The sequence below is a fragment of the Acromyrmex echinatior genome, chromosome 2 (genome assembly GCF_024713525.1).
Source record: "Acromyrmex echinatior isolate Ae372 chromosome 2, ASM2471352v2, whole genome shotgun sequence".
Lineage (NCBI taxonomy): Eukaryota > Metazoa > Arthropoda > Insecta > Hymenoptera > Formicidae > Acromyrmex > Acromyrmex echinatior.
The window spans coordinates 21,896,682-21,920,672 of record NC_141853.1 but is presented as its reverse complement, the minus strand read 5'-3'; the positions used below and the strand labels follow the sequence as shown (position 1 = coordinate 21,920,672).

The window sequence follows — 23,991 nt, the reverse complement described above, 5'->3', positions numbered from 1 at the left end:
AATTTTCCAACCAGAATAATTTCTTTAACAATCAAATTGATTGTATGTATTGATAGTTTTGTATATAAAACTTCATCAATAATTGCTCGAAAAATATTTTATTTAATATAAAAAAATATAAATTTTATAAAATGAAAGTTCGATTTCATTTGATTAACGATAAATGCTTATTTAATTAATCAAATTTTTTGTTCCGCGAAATGAAAGTACAAAGAAATCATCTACATTTGCAAATATGGCATATAATTATTAGTCAAGCATTAAATTAATTTCTAATAACATTATATCCTATACTTATCGTATCGTTAAATTACAATCTTTGAGTATTCAGAATAAATTTCCATTTTATTGTGTTTACAGTAGATGTTATTTATTTTAAACATTTTTTCCTCATCTCGAGTAATATTATGAAAGTCGATAGTTCTATGAATTGATGGATCGATTTTATCAACTTTATCATTACTATCTTCGTCATTACTAAGATTAGACATTTCTGGCAAGCAGTGATTTGCTACAGTTTATACATAATTATTGGGCGATAGCAATTATAGATATTTTATAATTATAAAAAAACTTGGGATTGTATATACTACGTTGTATAAATTTCCGATATGACTGGTAATCGAAAGTACTATGAAATAATATTTGTAGTAATTAGCGAGTATGTGCGTTATTTTATGCATCTCTGACGTGTTGTTACTTCTTGCACTTTGACGATAATTAACAGGAGATTTGATAGTTAGAGACATTCTGGAATTATAAAAGGATTTGCTATATACATACGTGTTTGAAGCGTTGTAAGATTCAATTTCACAATTCATGATTAATTCAGCCTGGTTCAACTTATTTCTCATTTCTTTCCAATTCTAGCATTAGAAAGAGATGAGGAATAAGTTAAATCTCGATTAAGAATTAACCATGAGTTGTGAAAAACTGAACCTAAGTAGTGGTAATTGAAAGTATTGTATGGAGTTTATGGGGTACAAATATGGGGTATAGTTTTCCATGTGAAACTTTTTTAATGTGCTATTGTTTTTCACAATTTGATAATAATTATCAAACGACATGGCAGAAATTATGAAATGGTTTGATCGACCGGTCCCTTTTGGTAATCAAACGAGAGATCTCACTGGGTCCTCCTAGTAAACCAGAATTATGAATTGAAATGGATTCAAATTTTCAGAAATACGCATTTCGCGAACATTAAAATAAATTTTTTTTAATTCAAATGTATTTTTATTCATTTATAGGAATTATATGAAGCACATTTCTATGCCTTTTAATTTAATAAAATAATATTAACTTTTTTTATGCATCGTAACAACTGCTCAATTCAAAATTCTAAATAGAAAATGCAATTTTTCAATCCAATTTAATCCAGTTAAATTCATTTGAATAAAAATTCAATTGAATAAAATAAGTTTTTTTTAAATACAGGATTCAATTGGATTCAATTATATTCTTAAAAGACGCATAAAAATTTTAATCCATTTAAATCCATAGTCGACTACTGAGATGATGTACTGAGATGGTGTGAATGGAACTTGGTAGTCGTGCCAGGTCTTCCTGCCAGTTCGCTCATTGAATTCATGATGTGTTATCACTGGACGGCCAAATAAATACAAAACAAAATGGAATTCTGTATGATTCCTTTTGGTTTCCGGATTTTCGATTTCCGGGAACATTGTGCTTGCCACTTCCTCTGCGTAAAAAATAGAGATTCTTGTAAAATATTTTCTTATTTTCAATAAGATTTTGTGAAAATCAACTGATAAAATATTAAATGAATGAAAAACGCCATATTAATTCAAAGCAAATCTTCATACTTAATAATATTTTTTGTAAATTTACACAATTTCCAGTTTAAGCAAACTATGCGCCGACAATCTTACACTGACACAATCTTAAACTGAAACTGAAGTGAATGGTTAACTGGTAATAACATAAACTAAATTGATAAGCAATTAAATATTAGTGTTTCAAGACCGACAAATAATCGGCACACAGTTTGCTTAAACTGGAAATTGTATAAATTTATACAAATATTAATACGCACAAAGATTCATTTAACCAAATATGATATTTTCCACTTATTTGTATTGAATATTTCTTTATTTTAACGTGACATCATATTGTTCTACACACAAAAAATAGGCAAGTAATAATTAGTAATAATTTAGACAAATAATAATTATTTATTTTTCAAGTATTTCAAAAGTTTATATATCTGTAAATCTATCATAAGTTTATCACAAACATTAAATTTATTCAAAATATATTCAGCATTCTAGTAAGTTTAATACTTTGACCAAGTTTATTAAATTAAAATTAATTTTATTTGCTTATATTATATTATGAAAAGTTCGTGTCTTAAATCAATTTTATAATATTCTCCAAAAGAAAAGAAATTCTTGTTTTAAGTACAATAATAAATATTTTTAAAATTTTATAAAAAATGAGTATATTTTAAGGTTATTATAAAAAAATATTCTTTGTTAAAGATAACCGTTATTTAAAAGGGAGGAAATAAATTAAGTAATCACTTTTCTTAGTAATAGAATGATATTTTTCTGCATATAAGACAAAGATCTTTCTTACCTATCGGACCGTCGTCTTTTGGGTGCAATGGAGACTCAGTCTTATCAGATGTTTCTTTGGAGCTATCATTATTATCTGGAATAATCTTCTTAAGTGATTCTTGCTTTGGATTTTGCCATTCGATGGGCAGTTTCGAAAGCCACTCTTTCAATTCAAATGCATTGCTTGATATTCTAATATGACCTGTGTAACAATTCGAAATTCTTGTAAATTAATCTCTTTTTTATTTTGACACAATGTCGCGCCTTTCTATGGAGAAGAAAAATCTTTTTCTTACCTATCGGATTAGCTTTAGGTCCTAGGGGGAAAAAAAAGTGTTTTACTTGATCAGACTGGAAGGATTCATTGGAATTTTGATTAGCGCTCGTCGTAGTTTCTTTGGATACTTCTGATTCTGTTTTTATTTCTGTTTGCTCAGTCGATGTGAATCCATCTTCATGTATGACATAGCTTTGTACGACGATACAATACAAGAGTAGTAATTGCAAGCTCTAAGAAAATATAATAATACAATTTTTTATCAATTTTTTGTAAGACCGTTTTTACTGCCGGTTTAATACCACGAACATTTTAAGTTTATCCCTTTGCGATTTGTAATATTTTCGAATATTCACAAATTACTTATTATGATATCCAGAGATAAAAAGAGTTGAACGTCTACGTGCAAAAATAATTTTGCTACCCAAGAAGACAATAACCTTTATATGATTTAAAAAAATTGATCTTTTAAATTTTTTTTCATTTACCACGAACTTCGATTGCAGAGTTGATTAAGTTTCACCTTATATTGTATAACAAAGATATCTGTCCAATTATTTTATCATTATCGACAAAATCGTATGAATGAATCTTCTCCCGAAATTGAAAGCAGCGTGAAAGGTCGCTGCTCGTTTCTAATTTTTTTTTTGTATTAAAAGGAGATACGTTATGGTTTGTCTTGACTTGTATAAGCGCGGAATTAAAATTTTTTTCAGTTCGGATTAATAGAAGAAAATGGATTCTATTCACAATGTAGACAGATAGATGCCGCGTTTATTTCGATTACAATTGCACGATTACGTTACACGAGTACGCGAACGAATTTGCAAGGAGTAGCAAACGGCAGCTATAACCACTTCCGTGTCTAGATCTCACTCTATTCCACTCGTAAGCATCGTAAGTCCTCGGAATTATAACAAAGTATGTACGATTATACGCAAGCACTACCAGGAGCAATTATGACTCGTTAGGTCCTCCAGTTTGGCGGAATTTAATTACGTGATTAGCGTAGAAGTGCGTGCTCGAGGAGAAAATAACGCTGACGATGTTCACGCCGTTACATCTACATATTCTACGTTTCTATTTTATCACGATTCTACGACGGTTTCTATTGTGGTGCGTTTGATCGGAATTGACTTTCATGATTCGCCAACCGCAGTTTATTGAGGTTTATTTATAAAAGTGGAAGAATATCTTATGGAGGAACATATATAGTTATTTAAAATTGTAATATATTGTCTGGAATTTTTTAAAAGAAAATGATGCAGATGATTACGCACCTTTATCTGTCCCACAAACATTTTGAAACGCTTCCTGATGTATTGTATTGGAATTCGAGACCAACCGCCAATTGACTTATCTAACTTCGAGATGTTCTGCTCTTTTTAGGCTGGTATTATATTTGGATATATTCTAGTACAGATCAATAAAGGAGATTTAAAATGTCTATTGTTATAAATGCATATCGCTAAAATAATAAGAAATATATGAACAAATTTAAATAAATTTTTGTAATTATTTCAAAGCTATTTTATACTCAGATGTTCAAAAAATTATTAAAGGAAAATATAATTAGCTCCTAATACATTTTTAATGTATTTTAATGTATTTGTAATGTATGTTTTAATTTTTTAAATTATATTCAGGTCAATGATATCCTTAACGATAATTTATTTATTGAAAGTATTAAAAATATTATATTATTCTAACATCCGCATTCCGGCGAAAAACCACGTAATGCTCAGAATTAGAAGATTCCAGAAAATGATCGGAAAGGGAATATATCATCGTCTATTCCAATTAATTTGTCTATTGCAATTCCTTTAAGCATTCGATAATAACAAACTTCTAGCTAATCCGCATTCCGATGAAAGATCACGAAATGCTTCGAAAATTTCAGAAAATAGCCGAAAAAATGATGTATTATCGTTTACTTATTCTACACGATTCCGTCATGCGATTCCCTGGGAACGAGAAATAACAAATCAAAGTCAGTAAATTTTGGAAGGCAAACAAGATGATTGATTTATTCTATTATTTAATTATGATCAGAGGAAATTGTGAGAGAGAGGTACTGGAGGTACATGTAATATGTTGAACAAGAAATATAAGTTATGAGATCTTTATTGCACGAACGCCTGATGTTAAATATTTATTACATGTGCTTCTAATATTTCTTGTTTTTCGTAGTCTCCTCTGATAATTGAATTCTAACATCGTATGCATCCGCATTATCGTTAACTTGATAATATGATACATATGTTTTTTAAAATTTGACATTACCTTCTCGCCACAGACCGAAGAATTGGTTTACAATATAAATTTTATAATATGGACATCGTTAAAAACATTAAATATATAATGATTGATTACTGACAGAAGAATTATGTAACATCTGCATTTATTTATACATGAAATGAGATTCTTAAACAATTCGGTCTGTTATAAATTTATAATTTTTTTTTTAGTTATGCTGAGGAAGACTAAGTAAAATCCGAAACGTACGTGCAGTATATACATCTCATAAAAAGTGAAATAACAGAATAAGTCATCATCTTGTATGCTCGTTTAAATCTGTCGACTTTCGTATATTATTTCTTTTATTATTGATTTGAGTTTAATATAAAATACGTTTTAAATGATTAAGACAATTTATAAAATAAAAAAAATTTTAATGAAATGTTTAAATAAAAAGAAATGTGATTGACTATTTAAACATAATAGTAAAGTGTGTTTCCTATATTTTTCCAAAATTGGATTCTTCAAGACTATTTTGGGTTTTCCATGCTTGAATTCATAAAAAATTCTGGTTGTATTAAAATATTATACGATTCAGAAATTTTCTTTTACAAATACAGTCTACTAATAATATTCTTGTATTGATCCTGTTCTTGTGAATATTTATGAGCATTCCTTCTTTGTAGATACCTTTAGGGACTTCTTAAAGGACATTTTTAAGTACTAATCGAGTTTTCACGAAAAACAACTCTCTGCAATGTACATAACGAGGCCCACATTAATTACTCAATTGTTGGAGGCTCATATATAACACAAAGAATATAACAAAGAATACAATAAATATTTTTTAAAAATTACATTTTATTATGTCCCAGCGAAAACATAGTTATCTAGCCCTTATCTCTATCTTCTCAAAACAGAAGAACAGCACTTTAAGAATTAATTAATTTAAACTCGTTATTTATATACTTTAAATCATATTAAATTTGACATTGACAATCATATGAAAAAAATTTTGATATATTTCGTAATAGAAAAATATCAATTATCAACAAAACGAACGCGTCATGGTGACAATTTTTTTACAACTTCAATACTTATCTAAGAACAGTTAAAGATATGGAAAGAAAAACCTTTAATGGTTAAGTTAGATGTAATCATTTAAATTTATTTAAATGACTACTAGTATAATTCACATAGAATTAAGCGATTCAATTTGATCGTTAAAGACTTTCTTTCCTTCTTTATTGTTGTATGTTTCATGTAAGATCCTAGAAACTCTTTGTTTAATAAAAAATTTTTTTCAAGAGATTTCTATTAATTATAATAGATTTTTAAGTAAGATCTTACCAGCAAAAGCCCTTCTTCTACCTTCTTCTGTATTATAAGTAGGAGCTTTAGTTCTCATCTAAGTACTATTAAAACTGAATGTTCATGTCGTGCTTCATTGGTCCTAATATATATACCATCTTACATACATATATCTAATGGACCTTACGGCCCTATATTTTTAGAAGCCTGATAAAACACTCATCCTCAAATGTTACTGATAATTTTCCTTTTATTTTTATCTTAAACTTTATGTCTTATTTGTCCAGCTAGATATTAACATTCCTTTTCGAATGTATGTCAATGATGCATTTTGTGCATTCACTAGAAACATCAATTTTCAGAGCCTTCTATCACTCGAGGATAAACGAATCCTCTAACTCCATTTCTAAAATTGTAATTGCAAAAGATTAACGCAACAAACTAGAATCTAAACTCGGGATCCTTCACTCTTGTATCTAGATATTGTTAAGACTACATGACGATTACCACGACTCTTGTAATTATTCCAATCGTCTATAAATACTTAATCTTTATGAACTTATATTTCTACACATTATATATTAGGTGTAGTAAAAAGAAATCGCATTCGCGAGATACAGATTACTAAAGCCATCTATTGGAAAAATAATGGATTTCTTTTTACTACACCTAATACAATATATTTGAAAATAATATGTAATGTTTCACTCAATATCTTTCTTGAAAATTTGATATCCTGTTTTTTACACATTTGAATTCGTCTTTAAATAATTTAATTTTTCACAAAGTATTTTTCGTACTTTTGTCAGTAAACGCGCCATTGAGCTATCATGAAATGCCTTCACGAAATGCTCGTGGATTTACGAGCTTTTGCTTTCACTTGGAATGTACGATTACGAGCAACAACGAATAATGCACATGCATAAAGCGTAAGACATGTTATTTATTGTATCAAGATAAGAGTGTACGCACATTGTATTAAAATATAACTATTTAAGTGTAATTTGCGCGAGAAAAAATTTACATTCCCTATATTAAAAACGAAGTAACAAAAGCAGAGTGTAAGAAACCAATAGATGTTAGCAATCCATAAATTACATAGAAGTTGCATAAATTATAATACATAATTTTTTTATCAGATTATACAAAAAATAGCAATAATTTTAGCTGCAGCAGCAAAATATTTTTTTGCATAATTCTGAAAAATGAAATCTCATTCTTAAAGATTGATAATTGAGCCACTCTTTTTAAGGTTGGCTCAATTTTTACTCTTTAGAAATTATATAACTCATATAATTACTCATGCGGAAGTATGTTTCTTTTTAACTGGATTGTTTATTTAAATAATTTAAAAAATAAGAATTAAAGAAAGATTTTTACTTATTTACAAAATCCTAAAAGTTTAAATTTAATAAATTTTCTCAAAAATTATATATTATTTATTTTTGAGAATTTTATATGCCTTGAGTAATTATTTTTGGCATTTTGATTTTTTTTTTCTGATCTGTTTAATTTGAATTTTATATTTGTTTGTTACAGAAACATCGTAGCAACGTTGCAGATATAACTCCGCTGTTGCGCATCGGTCGGTGAGTGATGTTTAAACTTTTCATCAAAGTAACGAATCTATAATAATATTTTAAATAGAGAAGAAATATTTTTCGATATATGTTATATATTATTATATATAATTATTATTTTTATACATAATAAATTATACACATTATATTTTAATTATAGATCCGTTGCCTTAAAATGAAATAGGCTAGAACAAATTAAGATTTAATATTTAATCCTGGATATATTATTTATTAATTGATTTATTACATTTATCTTATGATTACTTTATCATGTTATGCATTTTTTGTGGATGGATTTATTATACATTTAAATTTTTATTAAATTTCTAGCCTATCCATATGTAATGATTAATAATTAATCTTTACGTCAGTTAATATGTACGTAAATTCCCATAATATTTTATTGCATGAGAGTAGAATTTTTTGTAGCATTTTGATATTGTTTTAAAGTTGGTCGATTTTAAATCTCACTTAAAATATTTAGTTTTGAAACATAATATGTTTCTACCATATTAAAAAATATTTGATAACATCTTAATATGTACATTATTTATCTCCAATTCGATTATTATATTCGAAGAATATGATACATATTAAATGAAAATTTATAAAAATAAATATAATATCCTATGGGATCTCACGTCATTCAATTTTAATTCTCTCACTACCTAGCTTTTGAGGTGATATACCTACGAAACGAACAAAAAAATCATATAGGCCTCAGAGTCTTCAGCATCTATCAATATTTAATTATTAATTTTGGAAAGTTATTAAAAGTTATTATTATTATTTTTGAATCATATAAAAGTTTTTATCTTTATATTTCAAGATTTGATTTTCACAATTCCAATATTTTAAGATTCATTTTGACATTAAACAATGTTATCAAGTTTTTTAGAATGCGGTTGATACATCATTTTTTTATGTTTGCAGTTATAATTCTTATTAATCAACGCGAAGAAAATATAATTAATTTGATAACTTATAAATTTCGTAATTAATTAATTATAATGTCCCTTTCGCTAAGTGTTCGCGTTTCGCGCATTTACACGAGCATAAACGCTCGTCTGCCGACGATATTAATGAGTCGGCAATGGAAAGAGGAGTTTTTTCTTGTTTTGATTTTTGACTAAATTCTGTTGGATGATAGTCAGAAACAACAAAAGATAAATCCAATCTGACGAAAAATCGAAGAAAGCTATTTTCTAAAATTTTTATATTGAATGAAGAGAGTAAAATCTTACTCTGAAGAGAGCAAAATCTCGCTCTTAAATTGAAAATTGAGCTACTCTTTTTCAAGATTGGGTCAATTTTTACTCACTTAAAGACGAAAATTTGGATTGCAAAGAATCTGAATATTAAAAGATAATAAAACGATATATAGGGTGGGTATACAAAATATTTTTTCACATATCTGCATTTGCATGATATGATAATCTTAATTTTTTACATCTCCCTCAAATTAAGACTCTCCATATCGGGTGGGTTATTTCGGAAGGATTTCTTTTTATTTCAGACTTTCGTTCATGAATAGATAGGTGATCTTGTTGGATTATCAGCATGTAAAACATATTAAAGGTCACGATCAGTAATTGTTTGATATGATAGATATGTGGATATCCATCGTCTCAATTAATTAATTATATTATATTAGAATTATGATTAGGTAGATATATATACAGATAGATAAAAATATTATCACAAATCGGGTAGGTAGAATATTATCATAATTCGGATAAGTAGGAGACCATTATAATTCTGGTAGGTAAGATGCTATCATAATTCGAGTAGGCAGGGAAACTGTTGTAATTAGAAGTATTAAATATCATGAATTTAATAATTATGAATTTTGATAAATATTATTTGTTATTAAAAAATTAATATATAAAAATATTTCAAAAATTTATAAACTTTTAATTTAAATAAAAGAACTTTCATTCGTATTTTTTTTATTTTAAACTGTAACCATACTGTACAGAATTATAACTAATTTTATTATCAAAAAATTTATTAATTATATGGACGTGAAAACTTAATACGAAGATAACAATCATATTAGTTTCTGAATTTTGATGTACTTTAGTAACATATTATATGTAATAATTTAAAAAATTCGAAGTTTATCATTATTTTTTGTGTATATTTTTGTTATTATTATTTTTATAATGCATTGTTACGCAATATTTTGTATAAAACATGAAATACAATGAAATAATGCACATACATAATGCAAAAGGAAATCGAAGATCGTGAATGTGTTATAGGTCGGATATATCCATGGCTGTATAATTCAATTTGCATGTTTTTTTGTACATATAGAAGCATCAATAAATAGCAATGTTCATTTAAAACGCGTTCATTTAAATCTACTCTTAGGCTTCTCTTTGATAAGATGAATATCATATTCTGATTTTGAAGACAAAAATGGAAAGAAGTAGAATATAATGAGAATAGGTTTAATTTTTCTGAATTTATCGCTGATATTTTTCATTATGATAACAGAACTTCTGACGTAAATGCAAATTAAAAGTATATAGGTATATATCTTATTCATGTGTATATACGTGTAATTTATGCAGAATAATAGCGTAGCCGGGCGAGAAGAGAAAAGATTGCAAATATTCTTCTTAAAGCTCTTTAATCTTTAGGTGTCAGTTTTTTTTCTCCTATTTAGAAAAAAAAAAAATATTTAAAAATCAAGAGAACGTAATTTTCTATTTTTTTTCGGGAATGATGAACGGAGAATTTTTGATATTATGATTAACAATGCGATCTGCTCATGGAGCTTATAGGAAATATTCAAGCATTTTCGCGATAAAAGGTCTCTCCGCGTTGAAATGATTAATTACTTCATATGTAAGCGCGACATGACAAACGCCCGGATGCAGGCATGTGTTCAATCTGCATCGTCACCCTCACCGAGAATTTCCGTTGGACCAGGACTGCGAAGTACGTATAATGCTCAGTTGAATTGCAACCCCAGCAGATGCGTGGGCGACAGCCTACGCCGAACATTGGTTCCGGGAGAATGTTGGAATACTTCAGTTGCCGAAGGGAGAGTCGGAGCTGCTGGCTCGTCAGTCTCGACGATCACGAGATAGAGGAAGTCCGTGCGTCTTGCGTTCGTTGCTTGATTTCGACGAAAGCATTAGATCGTTAATCGAAAGTTTCCCTTCTTTCTTTTCTGAAATCTAAACGTTGCAATAACATATTAGACTTGATAAGATAAAAATTATTATAATTGTTTTCGAAATTCACGGATCTGTAAAGTTCCTGAGATTTGGTCGATTAAGTATGAGAAATCCTAGATATTTAAATTCTAGACTTTAATATTGCAACAGATTCAACGTTTATTTTTACAAGATTATTTGCAACAAAGTTTGATTGAATAAGAAATTTAACACAATTCTGTACGCTTTTCTGTTCGGAAAAATCAAATCTTGTCATGCATGTTTCCGAATACGGATCATGAAGATAACATACCGCTTGTAAACGTCACTGCTGTCAATCGTGTATTGTGCGACAACCGGAAATTAAATGACACGTGCGAAAATGTAATTGAAAATATCTTCATAGATGCGATAATATTATGGCATGTAAACGGTGATCGTGACAGATAGTGTATCCAAAAACTTTTACATTAAAAAACTGTGCTGTTGACTTATGTAAGAAACCTGATTTGCACAATACAAAATTGTTTAATTTCTCTAAAATAATAAAAACTGGAAGATAATGGAGTAAGTACTCTTTTTATATTTCAGAATCAACAGTTTACAATTTATTCTCACAGTGGAGATAGTAAAAGAAACAAATTAAAAAAATATGCAATAATAAAATATAAGTAATATTATGATATTAATATTTTGATTGCTCGCAATTTAAGAAATCACTGTTTACTCAAAATAAAAAATATGAGAATACTACACATTATATATATGAGCCATAAAATTATCTTTTCTAATTTTTCTTTAATTCTGTCAGTACATTTTTTTTTCATTACAGTTATATTTGTCTATAATTTAACCCTGATTTCTTAAATATTTAGCAGAATTTAACATTTTGTTTTAAGCTGTGATAAAAATGATAAGCAGAAATGTCAAGTTGTCAATATTAGTTTCGTCTTCATTGCATGAAAAGGAAAGAAATCTTAATGATATTTGTACGAAATTTTTTCTTATACTTATGGATTTTTTTGTATATATTTAATGAAAAACGAATCTGTCTTTCGAATATTTAACAAGAAGTTTTTAGAGTTTGTTTTTCTAAGAATGAAAGATGCATTTTTTTCAGTTTCATATTAATTGCCATTTTTATTGTGCAAGAAAAATAGTCGGTATAGATATCGATATAAGCTTAATGATGTTTGTATTTATCTCTTATTTAATTCTTCTCATTTCTGTTATATCAAATATAACACGTATGCTTACGTGTTTCTTACTGTGATTAGGGAATTAAAGGGAATCGATAGAATCGTTGAATTTGTTAAGTAAGGATCAGTTAAAAAATTAATATTTATCAACATTTTAAATTTCTTGGTACTTTATACGATAAAATGATATTTACCCGTTAATAATACTTAATAATATTTAATCTAGATTTTAATTTTCTAGATTCCAAGTTTATTTTTATGCCTTCTCTCTCTCTCTCTCTCTCTCTCTCTCTCTCAGATAAGACAAACTTTTATTTACTTTTTATAAGCAATTAATTTTCTGTTCTATTATGAAAAAGTATAAAAAAATGTTTAAATTTATTTCTTAAAAAGTCTTATTTCATTTTATATATTGATCAAATAAAATTTACACGCATATGATTAATGCTTGTTGAGTTTGTTTAGTCGTTTTCATCTTTTTTAAAATTACATAGATGTAAGTATTGGTTTATTTTCAAGAAGACATTAAATTATTTCAATTGCATTATGTTAGTTCATTTAATTTATAATATAATGATTGCATTAAAAAAATACGTACAAATAAATTATACATCTTTTGCAACCGTACTTTAAAATAGCTCTGATGATAAGCGCGCGCTTAAACTTCTAAGAAAATTTTGAAAAGCGATATTATTGCTCGTCTACTTGCGCGGATTGTGCTTAACACGGTCTCCTTTGAAAGAGGATTATCCGATTTCGAGGATGACGTCGGAATTACGGTGACACAATGAAATGGTACTTTATTTTAAGAGTTCCATTGCTACTGTGTGGAGTCTCTTAATAATTGTTAGATTCCAATTAAATTCTCTGGATACTATTTGTCTCATTAGCATGGCGAGACTGCTCGGCAGCGGCAGCTGAAATTATTCAGAAATCCAGAAGTTCCCGAAGGAGGCGAATATATAGACCATCTTGCGAGCGGTGTAACTCGAACGGGGGCGGTAACGTACGTGCACAGATAATTGCACATTCAGCAGAAGTGCGTTATCGGAGGAATTCTCTCCGGTATGTTTTCCATCTATTAACTATAAGAGAGAGATCGATTGCGGTCATATTTAAATCACGAGCAATAGCGTAGGAATATGAAGGCAAAGATTCAACGCAAAATATCAATAATATTTCAAAATTATATGTTTTTTTCTTTATTTTTGTTTCCATCTTTTCATCTCTTATTTTATATAGTGATTCTTGCATTTTAAGTACATCGAATGATAGATGATGTCTTAAATATAATTTTAATCAAGTCAATATATTTTCATAGTAAGAAAGAAATTTAAATCTTTTAATACATCTCGTTAGAAGCGTTTCTTCGCGAATTGGGAAGGCGCAGATATAAATAACGTGGCAAACGATTAAAATTTAAAGCTGTCTCTTTTTCTAAATCGAAGAGGGAGGGCATCGAACGTATTAACAAATCTGTTTTATCGTCCATAAATGACGGCAAAGAATCAATTTGTTTATGTATGCTGCAAAAGAGAATAAATGACAAGCCGCGGAAAATCCGGGAGGATTCATAGTGTTATGGACGTAAATCATAATCACGGGATATTAACCATGCAAAGTGCGTTCGCGCGTCTGCTAATGTCGATATCGGACTGGCACACACTGCGGCCACGTCGCGGCTTGTCTATTATGAGATAGAGGTTCCTCTCCATACGAGATTATGCTAAACATAATTATATGGTATGCTTGCGAAATATCGAAAATGAAAGATTAGATCATAAATTTCGCTTCAAGAAAATTTCAATTGAATGTATATCAACTGTATATAACTGAATGATAGTTACTCAGATTTGAGATATCTTCTTTTTAATAATTCAACTTTTACAAAAATTTAATACTGATCAATTTAATACTGGGCAATTTATTATTAAAAGACAGTAATTAATTACTTATTTATGGGTACGGAACGGAACAGTCCGATAAGTACTAAATATACTGAATAATAGTGCTTCTAATATTTAAAATAAGTAATTAATTACTGTCTTTTAATATTGGCCTGCAATATTAGATTTCTGTCTTTCTAAGTAAACCATATCACTCATTTGCAACAACGACATAACTAAAAAAAACGGAATTTAAAAAAAATGAGTGTTTAAATGTTTTGAATTATTCAAATTTTGTAATATTAATTTTGAAATGCAATTTTGATAACTTTGTATAGAGAAATAAAAGTATATACTTCCAAAGTATATTTTTATTTTTTTATATTCTCCTTCTTTTTACAAGCAACTAAAATATGACAATTTTTAAATTATGTCATTGCGTAGCAAATATGTGTGTGAGCGATATATATTGGACGAGTTTTTGTAATTATTTGTATTATTTTATATTAATCATATTTATTTTTTTATTGCAACACGATAACTTTAAATTTATTTACTTGATATCTCTTAAATTGATCTATTTCTATTTTCATCTGAACTTTGGAATGAATAAAATACTTTGATTAAGTTAATGTAATAAAAATTTAGATAGATATTTGCGTATTTCTCATTAAATTATATAATAGGAAATTTTTATTATTAAGCTAATATGATTTATTAATAAATACTATATTGTTTTTGGATGCTAAAACTATTGGAAGCTAAAGCTATTTTTTGCATTCTTTAGAAAATCAGTAAGACATCTGTCAATTATCTAAAATTTTATTTCTCAAATCCAACACTGATATTTTTCAAATTATTTTTTCGATACGTAAATTAATTATGTAAGTAATATATAAAAAAAATTTTTACGTAGTAAAATATTGTTATAACATTAAGAACGCAGTCCAATATTGAAATTGATTGAAACACATTTGAATGGTTAAAAAAATATGTTTCAGCGTACGGACGCTATGCTAGATATTTCGAGTATTATTTGGATTGTATTTGGAAAGTAGTGTAAAATTAAATAATACAATGTTTCGCATAGAATCGCTGTAAAATGTGTTTCTACCGTTCGATCTATTTTTCCTATCTGCGTGGACAAGCTGATAGATACTCGGAGACAGTATTTACATGGATATTGAGTATCACTGAAAGAATACGTCGCGCGCGGCGAACATCGAGATGTAGTAGATTCCGACGATAAAATCCTAGCGTAAGGGAAATGTATTACGAATCATCAATAATCACAAGTGAATATCTGCTCTCATGTAGTTAAATACACGAGTCGAATATCTCTTGATCTATATTACGATGTTCTGCATTATGACGTCAATTTCGATGCTTTGAAGCATCATGTACACTTATCTACTCTTGATATATGTATATGATATATCTGTTTTGCGTCTTTATATACACGCATGCATATACATATATAAAATAAACATAAATATACATACGATAAATATATAAATATGCATGTTTAATATTTCTTTATAAACGGAGAGAATTTTTTCTTAGAATTTATCCTGAAAATGTGATAGTGGTGGGACAATATTTTATTTCGAAGAATTTTAATGTAAATCTCTCTTATTCATTAATAAAACTGTAATAAAGTATAAAATAAATTTGATTAATTTTACTGAAGTGCATAGTAAAAATCTTTAAAATATTGTATTGTATCACAACTACATACACCCAGAGAAAAGATTTCTTTGATTTAAAGAAATGTTTCTTTGCTATACGGTTAAAGAAAAAATTTCTTTGATTTGACATTCAAATTATAATTTGAACGTCATTTCTTGAATTTGAAGATAATTTCTTTAAATTAAATAAATTTTATCTGATTTTAAAAAACAATGTTTAAATCAAAGAAATGACGTTCATAAATTAAAGAAATTTTTTCAGCAGTGTAGCAAAGAAATATTTCTTTAAATCGAAGAAATCTTTCTCTGGGTGTATTATATTTTCAGAGTAAATTTTAAAAGAAAATTCTCTCCATGTATATTTAGTTCTATTTTTTTATATACAAAAAAGATTGTTTTGCTGAAAATTTAGTTAGGTACAGATCTGAAAATAATTTTATTGGACTATATATCAAAATAAAATGTAAGACGCTTAAACTGCAGTATGCTACAATATCCAAACTTTTTGCAGCATTGCTCATCGTGTTTGAATTTCTTACGTAATTATTTTCATTGTCCAATAAAATTATTGTCAGATCTGTATCTAATTAAATTTTTAGATACTTCAGCAAAATTGTTTTTTCCTTGTATTTATGATATATACACAGAAAAATACATACTGTACGCAAATAATAATTACTTGTTTCAAGTATTTTGAAAGTTCATATATTCGCAAATCTATCATATAAGTTCATCTTAAGCAAATTTATTTAAAAATATACCCTGAATCCTAAAAAGTTTAATACTTCTATCAAGATTAGATAGTAAATTTTAAAATAAATTCAAATTGCTTATTATATAGAGTCGTTTCTTTGATTAATGTTATAAAATATTCTTCAAAAGAAAATAAATTCTTGTTTTAAATACTTAATAATGTTTTTCTAAAATTTGTAATAAGTATATTTTAACATTATTATCAAGAAAATATTCTTTATTGAAGATATGTTACTAAAAAAGAAGAAAATAAATTAAGCAATTGCATTTTTTTAGCAATAGAATGATATTTTTTTGTGTGTGTATACAAAAATATTTGTTGAACATAATAATTACACATATAAGACGGAAAGTGTTAGCACTTGCAGTTTTATGTGATTTGACATTATGTTTCATACAGCACAGGAACTTGCATATTGTTGCAATGTTGCTGCAATGTTGCCAGAATGATCTGTGCTGTACGATAATGTATATTGCATACCTAATATATAAGTTGATCTCGTTTTGTTTATTCGAATCTATTTGCCTGTCGAACGCATTGGTATAATTAGCGGAGTTAACGATTTCACGAAAGAGTTACGATTTTCCGCCGAATTCGCGGTTATACTCCTAATTTTGTGCCGATAACAGATTACCTTCTCGCCCTATTACAGCACATCTGCGCCGAATGCGCGGATCAGCGGTTCCGATCGATTTATCACCATCGGAACCGCGTTTGGTGTCACGGAAATACGATCGTCTTAAATTGAAGTCGTCGTCGTCGTCGTCGGGGTCGACTTGGTGAGAAGTTCCACGTACTTCTTTGCTTCGAGACGGAATTTTATCGACGCGCGTGAAATGATACCTATCCTATTTTCTTTTTTTCTTTTCAAAAATCCCTCTCTTTTCTCGGGGATCTTCTTAATGCTTTTCATTGGCACATCGGCTTGTCCATTTTTCTTTAGAAAAACGATATTCGAGATTTTAGCACAGCATATTTCTACTTGTACAGATTTCTATTTATGTATTCTACGAACGCACATTACGTGAGTCAATTGCATTAATGCCGTTTACCGCACCTGCAACTCTCTAAATCTCTCTTTTAATGATTAAATATCTTCCTAATGCACCAGTATGATTTAAGTGTTGTGCGTTTGCGTCCGCTATAATAGCTGTTAAGATAAGAATTTATCGTTGGATATTATCATAAAAATATATCATCTAAAAGGATGACTTTAAATCAAAGAGGTAAAAGCTGATATTTAAGCAAGAATCGCCAAGATAAACTGCCCAGTTATAATAATTAAGTTTTGTAAGCCAGATGTGTTTTAATTAGTAGTTTAGAATGTTAGTATGTATAATATATACACGGAGAGAATTTTCTTTTAAAATTTACTCTCAAAATGTGGTAATTGTAATACAATACAATATTTTAAAGATTTTAACATGCATTTCAGTAAAATTGATCAAAACTTATTTTATACTTTATTGTAATTTTATTAATGAATGAAAGAGAGATTTACATTAAAATTCTTCGAAGTATACAATGTTGTCCTACGACTATCATATTTTTAGGATAAATTCTAAGAAAAAATTCTTTCCGTGTACGTATATATATATATATATATATATATATATATATTTCTATATCGTATATTTTCTATTTTAACACATTAATTAAAATTATATTTGCTCTGATATTTAACTCGCTAAAATATTAATTTCTCTGAAAGACGCGAAAAAATATTTGTTTATCCATTCAAACGCATTTTAATCTGTTTCAATATTGGAGCGTTTCACTGTCACGATAATATTTTACTGCTGAGAGAATTCTTTAGTAGATGATTTACGTGTAAGTTATCAAAAGGACGATTAAAAGTCTATGTTGGATTTGAAAAAACGTAGCAGATAATTAGTATAGTCGATGACCCATTTAGTAAAAGACAAAAAGCTACATATTAATTTCCAATTTAATTTCAAATTACTTAGTAATTTGAAAATGATATTAATTTAATTAGTTTAATAGTGGAGCATTCTACAATATGACTATTCATTAGACAATGAAACGATTATGACAGATAACATACTCGGAATTTTATTTAATTAATTAATGGAAAATAATACTCTAGAAGTTCTAGTAATTTCTTTTTTCTCTGATTTCTCCTTTCGAAGAGATTCTTATTTTCCCATTTGTGTCTCGGATTGAGGTTCAAGAAGTTCAGAGAGTGGACGGATGAAAGGAAGGTGATAAATTCCGCGGGTGCCAACAGGCGAGTGAAACTGCAAAGGGGAATGCCAAGAACTTGAAAAGTTTTGAAGTGTCTATCATGCGAACGTAAATTCTATTCCTGTAATATTCTACTTCTTCATCGTATTTATAACACGGTTTGCATTTTTTTTTAAGATGAAAAAAGCATTGATTCTTTTGATATACGGGAAAGTTTGAACGTAAAAATATTCAAGAGGTATCTGGGGAAGGTGCTTTAAATTTTTTAATTTCAGTCATTTGTTTTTGTTTATGTAAAAATTATGCTTTATTTATTAAGTATTAATGATCGTAATATTTGAATGGCAGTGTATCGCTATTTAATAATGTATCGCAATTTAATATTAGAATGAAAAGAATATTTGAAAATAGAGGTCACCATAGAGAAACATTTTGCAAGTCTCACCACGTGGAAGTACGCAATATTTCTTCGGTCTGGCCTTTAGAATTTTCAAACTCTCTTTAGATCGCGTCAAAGGGGGTTGGTACGTCGATACGTACCACTTAAGCGGATACCGACACAAATACACAGCGCAGATGTTGGTGCGAAAAGAAACAGAAAAACGTGCCCCGCGCGCTTGAGATCCCTAGTACGTGCGATCTTTGTATACACGTGCGAGTTCTCTCCGCAGACGTTTTACGGTCACGCGTGTTGTAAAACAGCCACGTGAAATTCAAACTGGATTCCGTATACCACAGCAAATATACCTCCACCTCGGTTGTACCGGACGAATGGTGATTTCTTTTCCCTGCCGGACGCGATTGTCTTTTTATGTAGTCTCGTATACTGAACGTGCTAGAATTGGCGAATAAGTGGACACGTAGCGCAGTTTCTCGTGAAATTTGCTGTTGGCTATTGTCAGTGAGAATATCGAGATGCTTATGATTTCTAGAATCGTGTTCTAATAATTAAATTTTTCGAGCGAAAATCATACAACGAGATATTATTTGTTCATTCTTTAATTCAACAAAATTTTATTTCCTAGCTTGAAAAGAAAATAGGTTAAATATTAAAATACTTATATAATTATAATATTAAATAATAAATAGATATAATTATTAAAGTAGAATGATTTTCAGAAGAGATTTCTATATATATTAAGAAATGAGAGATACCTTGTCATAAATGTCGTTTAGTAATCTTGTCATACACGAGTTCATTAGATAAGGAGTCGAGAGTTAGAAATAGTTTTGTAAAATGGTTCTGTAAATAGAAAAGGAGCAGAAAGAAAAGGAATTGCAATTTATTGTGAGAAATAGAAACTGCTGTCTCGTTTAAACAAATAAATTTGTCATTTATTTTATGAAAATATGTATTTATGTTTATAAAGTATATTAAAGATATATATAAAATTAATTAAAAGCTTTAGGAAGCGTATAAAATGATCTTTTATGTGTGTCTCTAGATTCTTAATTTATTATTATATGTATATTAATCTATTTAATTTTTAGTACTGAAATAACAGAAAAAATTTTTAATGAAATTTTTAGAGTTATATGAATAGTTACGAAAATAATAAAAATTTTGTAATAATAAATAAAATTTTATTATTTATCTACTACTGGGTATTCTCCAGACTTAATTAAAACTTTGCAATAACTAAATAATTCTTTGATGCATTCCTTATATTACATTGTATATCAGTCGTTCTTCTTGCTTCGTCTTGATATTTATGGCCCACGGCAAACACGAAACTTTGGGCTAGTTTATAACCACTACTAATTTGTATCCTAAAACTGAAGTAATTTCATGTTGCGTATAACTTACCCCAAAAGTTATCATAGTTTTATCACATTACATTGAAAAGCCAGAATTCACGGTAACATTTGTTCCGACACGTGAAATAATTTTCTGTACTACTGTAAGAAAGTTAGGAAAAAATTTTTTGATGTATAAAAGATGTAGCAGAATAAACTCGATTGGATCTACAATAAAGTAGGATCTTTGAGTTCAATCACAATTGATAAAAAGTGCGATATGGAAAACTTTGGAACATTTTCATTTCCTGCTTCAATTTTTGTGCACGTAATATATAAATCTTTACAATTAAATTTATAAGAGTGGAAGGGAGAGGGGGAGGGGCGTGATAGCGATTTTTCAGATCCATTTCGTATTTTCTATCAAAGTTGTGTAAAAAATTAAAAGTGCGAAAAAGAAAAGTGCAAAGAACCTTACAAATATTGTTATGGAATAAAAACGTTTTCAATTAAGATATAGTTATGATTTGCAACTATTTATTAAAAGTAAATGAAAGTGGTAGAAAATGTACATTCGACAGATTTTATTTCGCGATTATTATTTCTTAATTGTTATTTCTTATTAACCATTATTTTTAGCTGATTTGAATAGATGTCCATTTTTTTCTTATCGATGATATTGTTAAAATAATAGATAAGTGACATTTGTATTGCTTTCATAAAACTGAATGGATCGATTTGCATTTTGACATACACTCTCCCTGTTCATCATTGCTAATAAAGAAATCCCTTGACGAAAACATCTAGTATAGTCAATGATCTATAGTCTGTGTTGCTCGGTGTTTTCATCTATGAGGGCAAAATTCGCATTTTTTTTAAATTGTTGCTATGCTAAGTAATAAAAACATCACGTTTACAATCAGCTGCAATCATGTTAGAGAGAAATAGAAATAGGAACAGTAGGTATATTCAGTACTATTGAGCACTAAATACACATATTGAGGTAAAAAACGCAATTAAAGGCGACGAAAATGATACTAATGACAAGGCCATAAAATTGAGACAAAATTGAGATAATAATAAATTAGTAAAGAAGTAAATTGCTGACGCAGTTCGTTGTTCTTTGTGGAAAGTAGGTACCAGTTATTTTCTTATGTGTATGAAAGCTATATACATACCTTGCCGTTGTGTGATATAAATGGCAATGCGACACCAGATCCGAGAAGAAATCGCAATTGCGATTGCAGTGAGTTAAAAGATTTTGAATATATCATCATTTTTCCTTACGCAGGAATGAGAGTATGTATGAGAGACCACGATCCAGACATCAGTCCATAATAGTTGTATCGCCGTATAGATGCGGTGATCATATTTTATTAAAGAAAATAAAGGACATGTCTGAAAATTTTGAAGCTTTGTCCCTACATGTTGTCAAACTAGTTTGACTGTCAAGAAGCTGTACATTATAAAATTTATTGTATAGTATAGTTAAATTGAGAGAGTGCACAGTTTTCTGATAGTTGAACGAGTTCAACTATATTGGAATAATCCTTTGATCTGAAATAATAAAAGGTTGCAAATAATAAAAAAATTAAATCAACTCTATTTCGAATAAATTTAATTTAAAAAATTAAGGAATATAATTAATTTACCCTACTAAGGAGGATCACTAGTTACCGATGCAATTCCTGTTCGTGCAAGTTTCTTTGAGTTTTTCGATAATTATAAATTATACTACATTTTATTATTTTTCAAAATAAAGTGCCAATATTTATTCTAGAAAGTTGAAAGTATGTGTTGGTAAATTTTTAGAGATTTTTTAAATCATTCTGAATACGTAAAAAAAATGAACGGATTCTAGTGCCCTCGTTAATATAGAGGCAAATTGTACCTAGTAGGGTTAACAAAAACAAATTGTATTTATCTATATTTATATATTATATAATTCATAACATACATATATACTTTTGGAAAACCAATTCGGCGCGCAGTTTGAATGACTATAAATATAGTATGTATGCATGTACATATATAGTATATACATATACATTCTTATTATATCATATATATTTTTATTATATTATATTTACATATTCTATATTTTTATTCTATATTTTACATATTTTTCAACAAAAATTAAAGAAATTTTATATTTTTCTGACGAATGTATTTTTTTAAATTACGTCATTATTTTTTAAAAATTATAAAAATCTAAATAATTTATTTCAAAATTGCATTTTATATAAATGCAAGCTTTAATTTTAAGTTAAATTTTAAGTTTTTATTATAATTTTAAGTTTTTTTCATAGTTAGAAAATTTCCTGTAATGTCAAAATAAAGGACAATATTGGAAAATAATGGACAAAATTGAGTTTCGAAAAAGCAAATAAATCAAAAGGACAGCTACCTAAAATAAAAGACTGTTCTTCATAATAAAATGTAATAAATGTATGGTCACCGTACGCATAGACCTATGATTGCAAAATTACGATATTTTAAATTTCGCGAAGAGAATTAGGCGTATTTAATGAATTTCTTATTTGTAGCAGCAAGATTAAAGCTTGGTTGAAAGATTCTAAAGTCAGATCGGGACACATAATTACGTTGATTGTGACTTTTTTCTTCGAAATTTTTCCTCAATCCATTCTCTAAAATTGTTCGTACATAATAATACCTATGCACGTCATAGAATCGTATTGATCATTACTTCTTTATTTAATTGTGAATATTATGTATTTATTGCGAATTTCCCGAGGAAAGCTCGTATAATTTTATTGTTATATGGAATGTTATTTATATTTGAAACTGTATTGTTATTTTGGAATGATAGTATAATGATTGATATCACAGACAAATTGTTAGGTACAAGCAATCAAGTATAACAAATTTTAAAAAGATTTTAATAGGTATTTAAGATTACGTGTTAGAATCAATATATTATAGTCTATTAGAACATTGATATACTGTTACGATAAGGTGAGAATAATAATAATAATAATAATGTTAAATCTATAGTATCAAATTTAATCTAAGGTGAGTCGCCACGGCTCCAACTCAATTATATCGTTATATACTAAAACGAATATTAAATATGATACTATATCGATAATTAAATTTGATACTATATCGTGTCAAATTGACACAGTAGTGTCAAATATAACCATTGTTTTAATATAAAATAAATTTTAGGAGCAGTGGTGACTAATTTTAAATTAAATTTGACACTATAGATTTAACAATGTATTATGATTAAAAATATGGTAATTTTCTAATTTACCCTCTTAAGGGGATTCTAAAGCAAAGCTCGAATTGCGATGAAATCACTAGAGTTCGCGCTGCGCGTCGCGCGCCGCACATGTCTTTTTAT

The 23,991-nt window shown here is 28.2% G+C and overlaps 2 protein-coding genes across 2 annotated transcripts in view; one reads left to right on the top strand and one right to left on the bottom strand.

The window, feature by feature from the left end:
- Positions 1-318: 318 nt before the first annotated feature.
- On the bottom strand, positions 319-6,531 carry LOC105150997 (uncharacterized). The gene is made up of 5 exons (XM_011064424.2): positions 6,445-6,531; positions 4,137-4,269; positions 2,876-3,089; positions 2,599-2,781; positions 319-1,702 (listed from the first exon to the last, which is right to left on the bottom strand). The coding sequence occupies exons 2-5, from the start codon at positions 4,155-4,157 to the stop codon at positions 1,455-1,457; spliced, it is 666 nt and encodes a 221-aa protein (XP_011062726.1). The 5' UTR covers positions 4,158-4,269; positions 6,445-6,531; the 3' UTR covers positions 319-1,454.
- A 1,443-nt stretch (positions 6,532-7,974) lies between these two features.
- LOC105153874 (corin serine peptidase) overlaps positions 7,975-23,991 on the top strand; it is a 136,098-nt gene continuing 120,081 nt past the window's right edge. The window contains exon 1 of the mRNA XM_087416835.1: positions 7,975-7,994. The gene's annotated coding sequence lies outside the window, so the exon portion shown is untranslated. The remainder of the gene's footprint in view (positions 7,995-23,991) is intronic.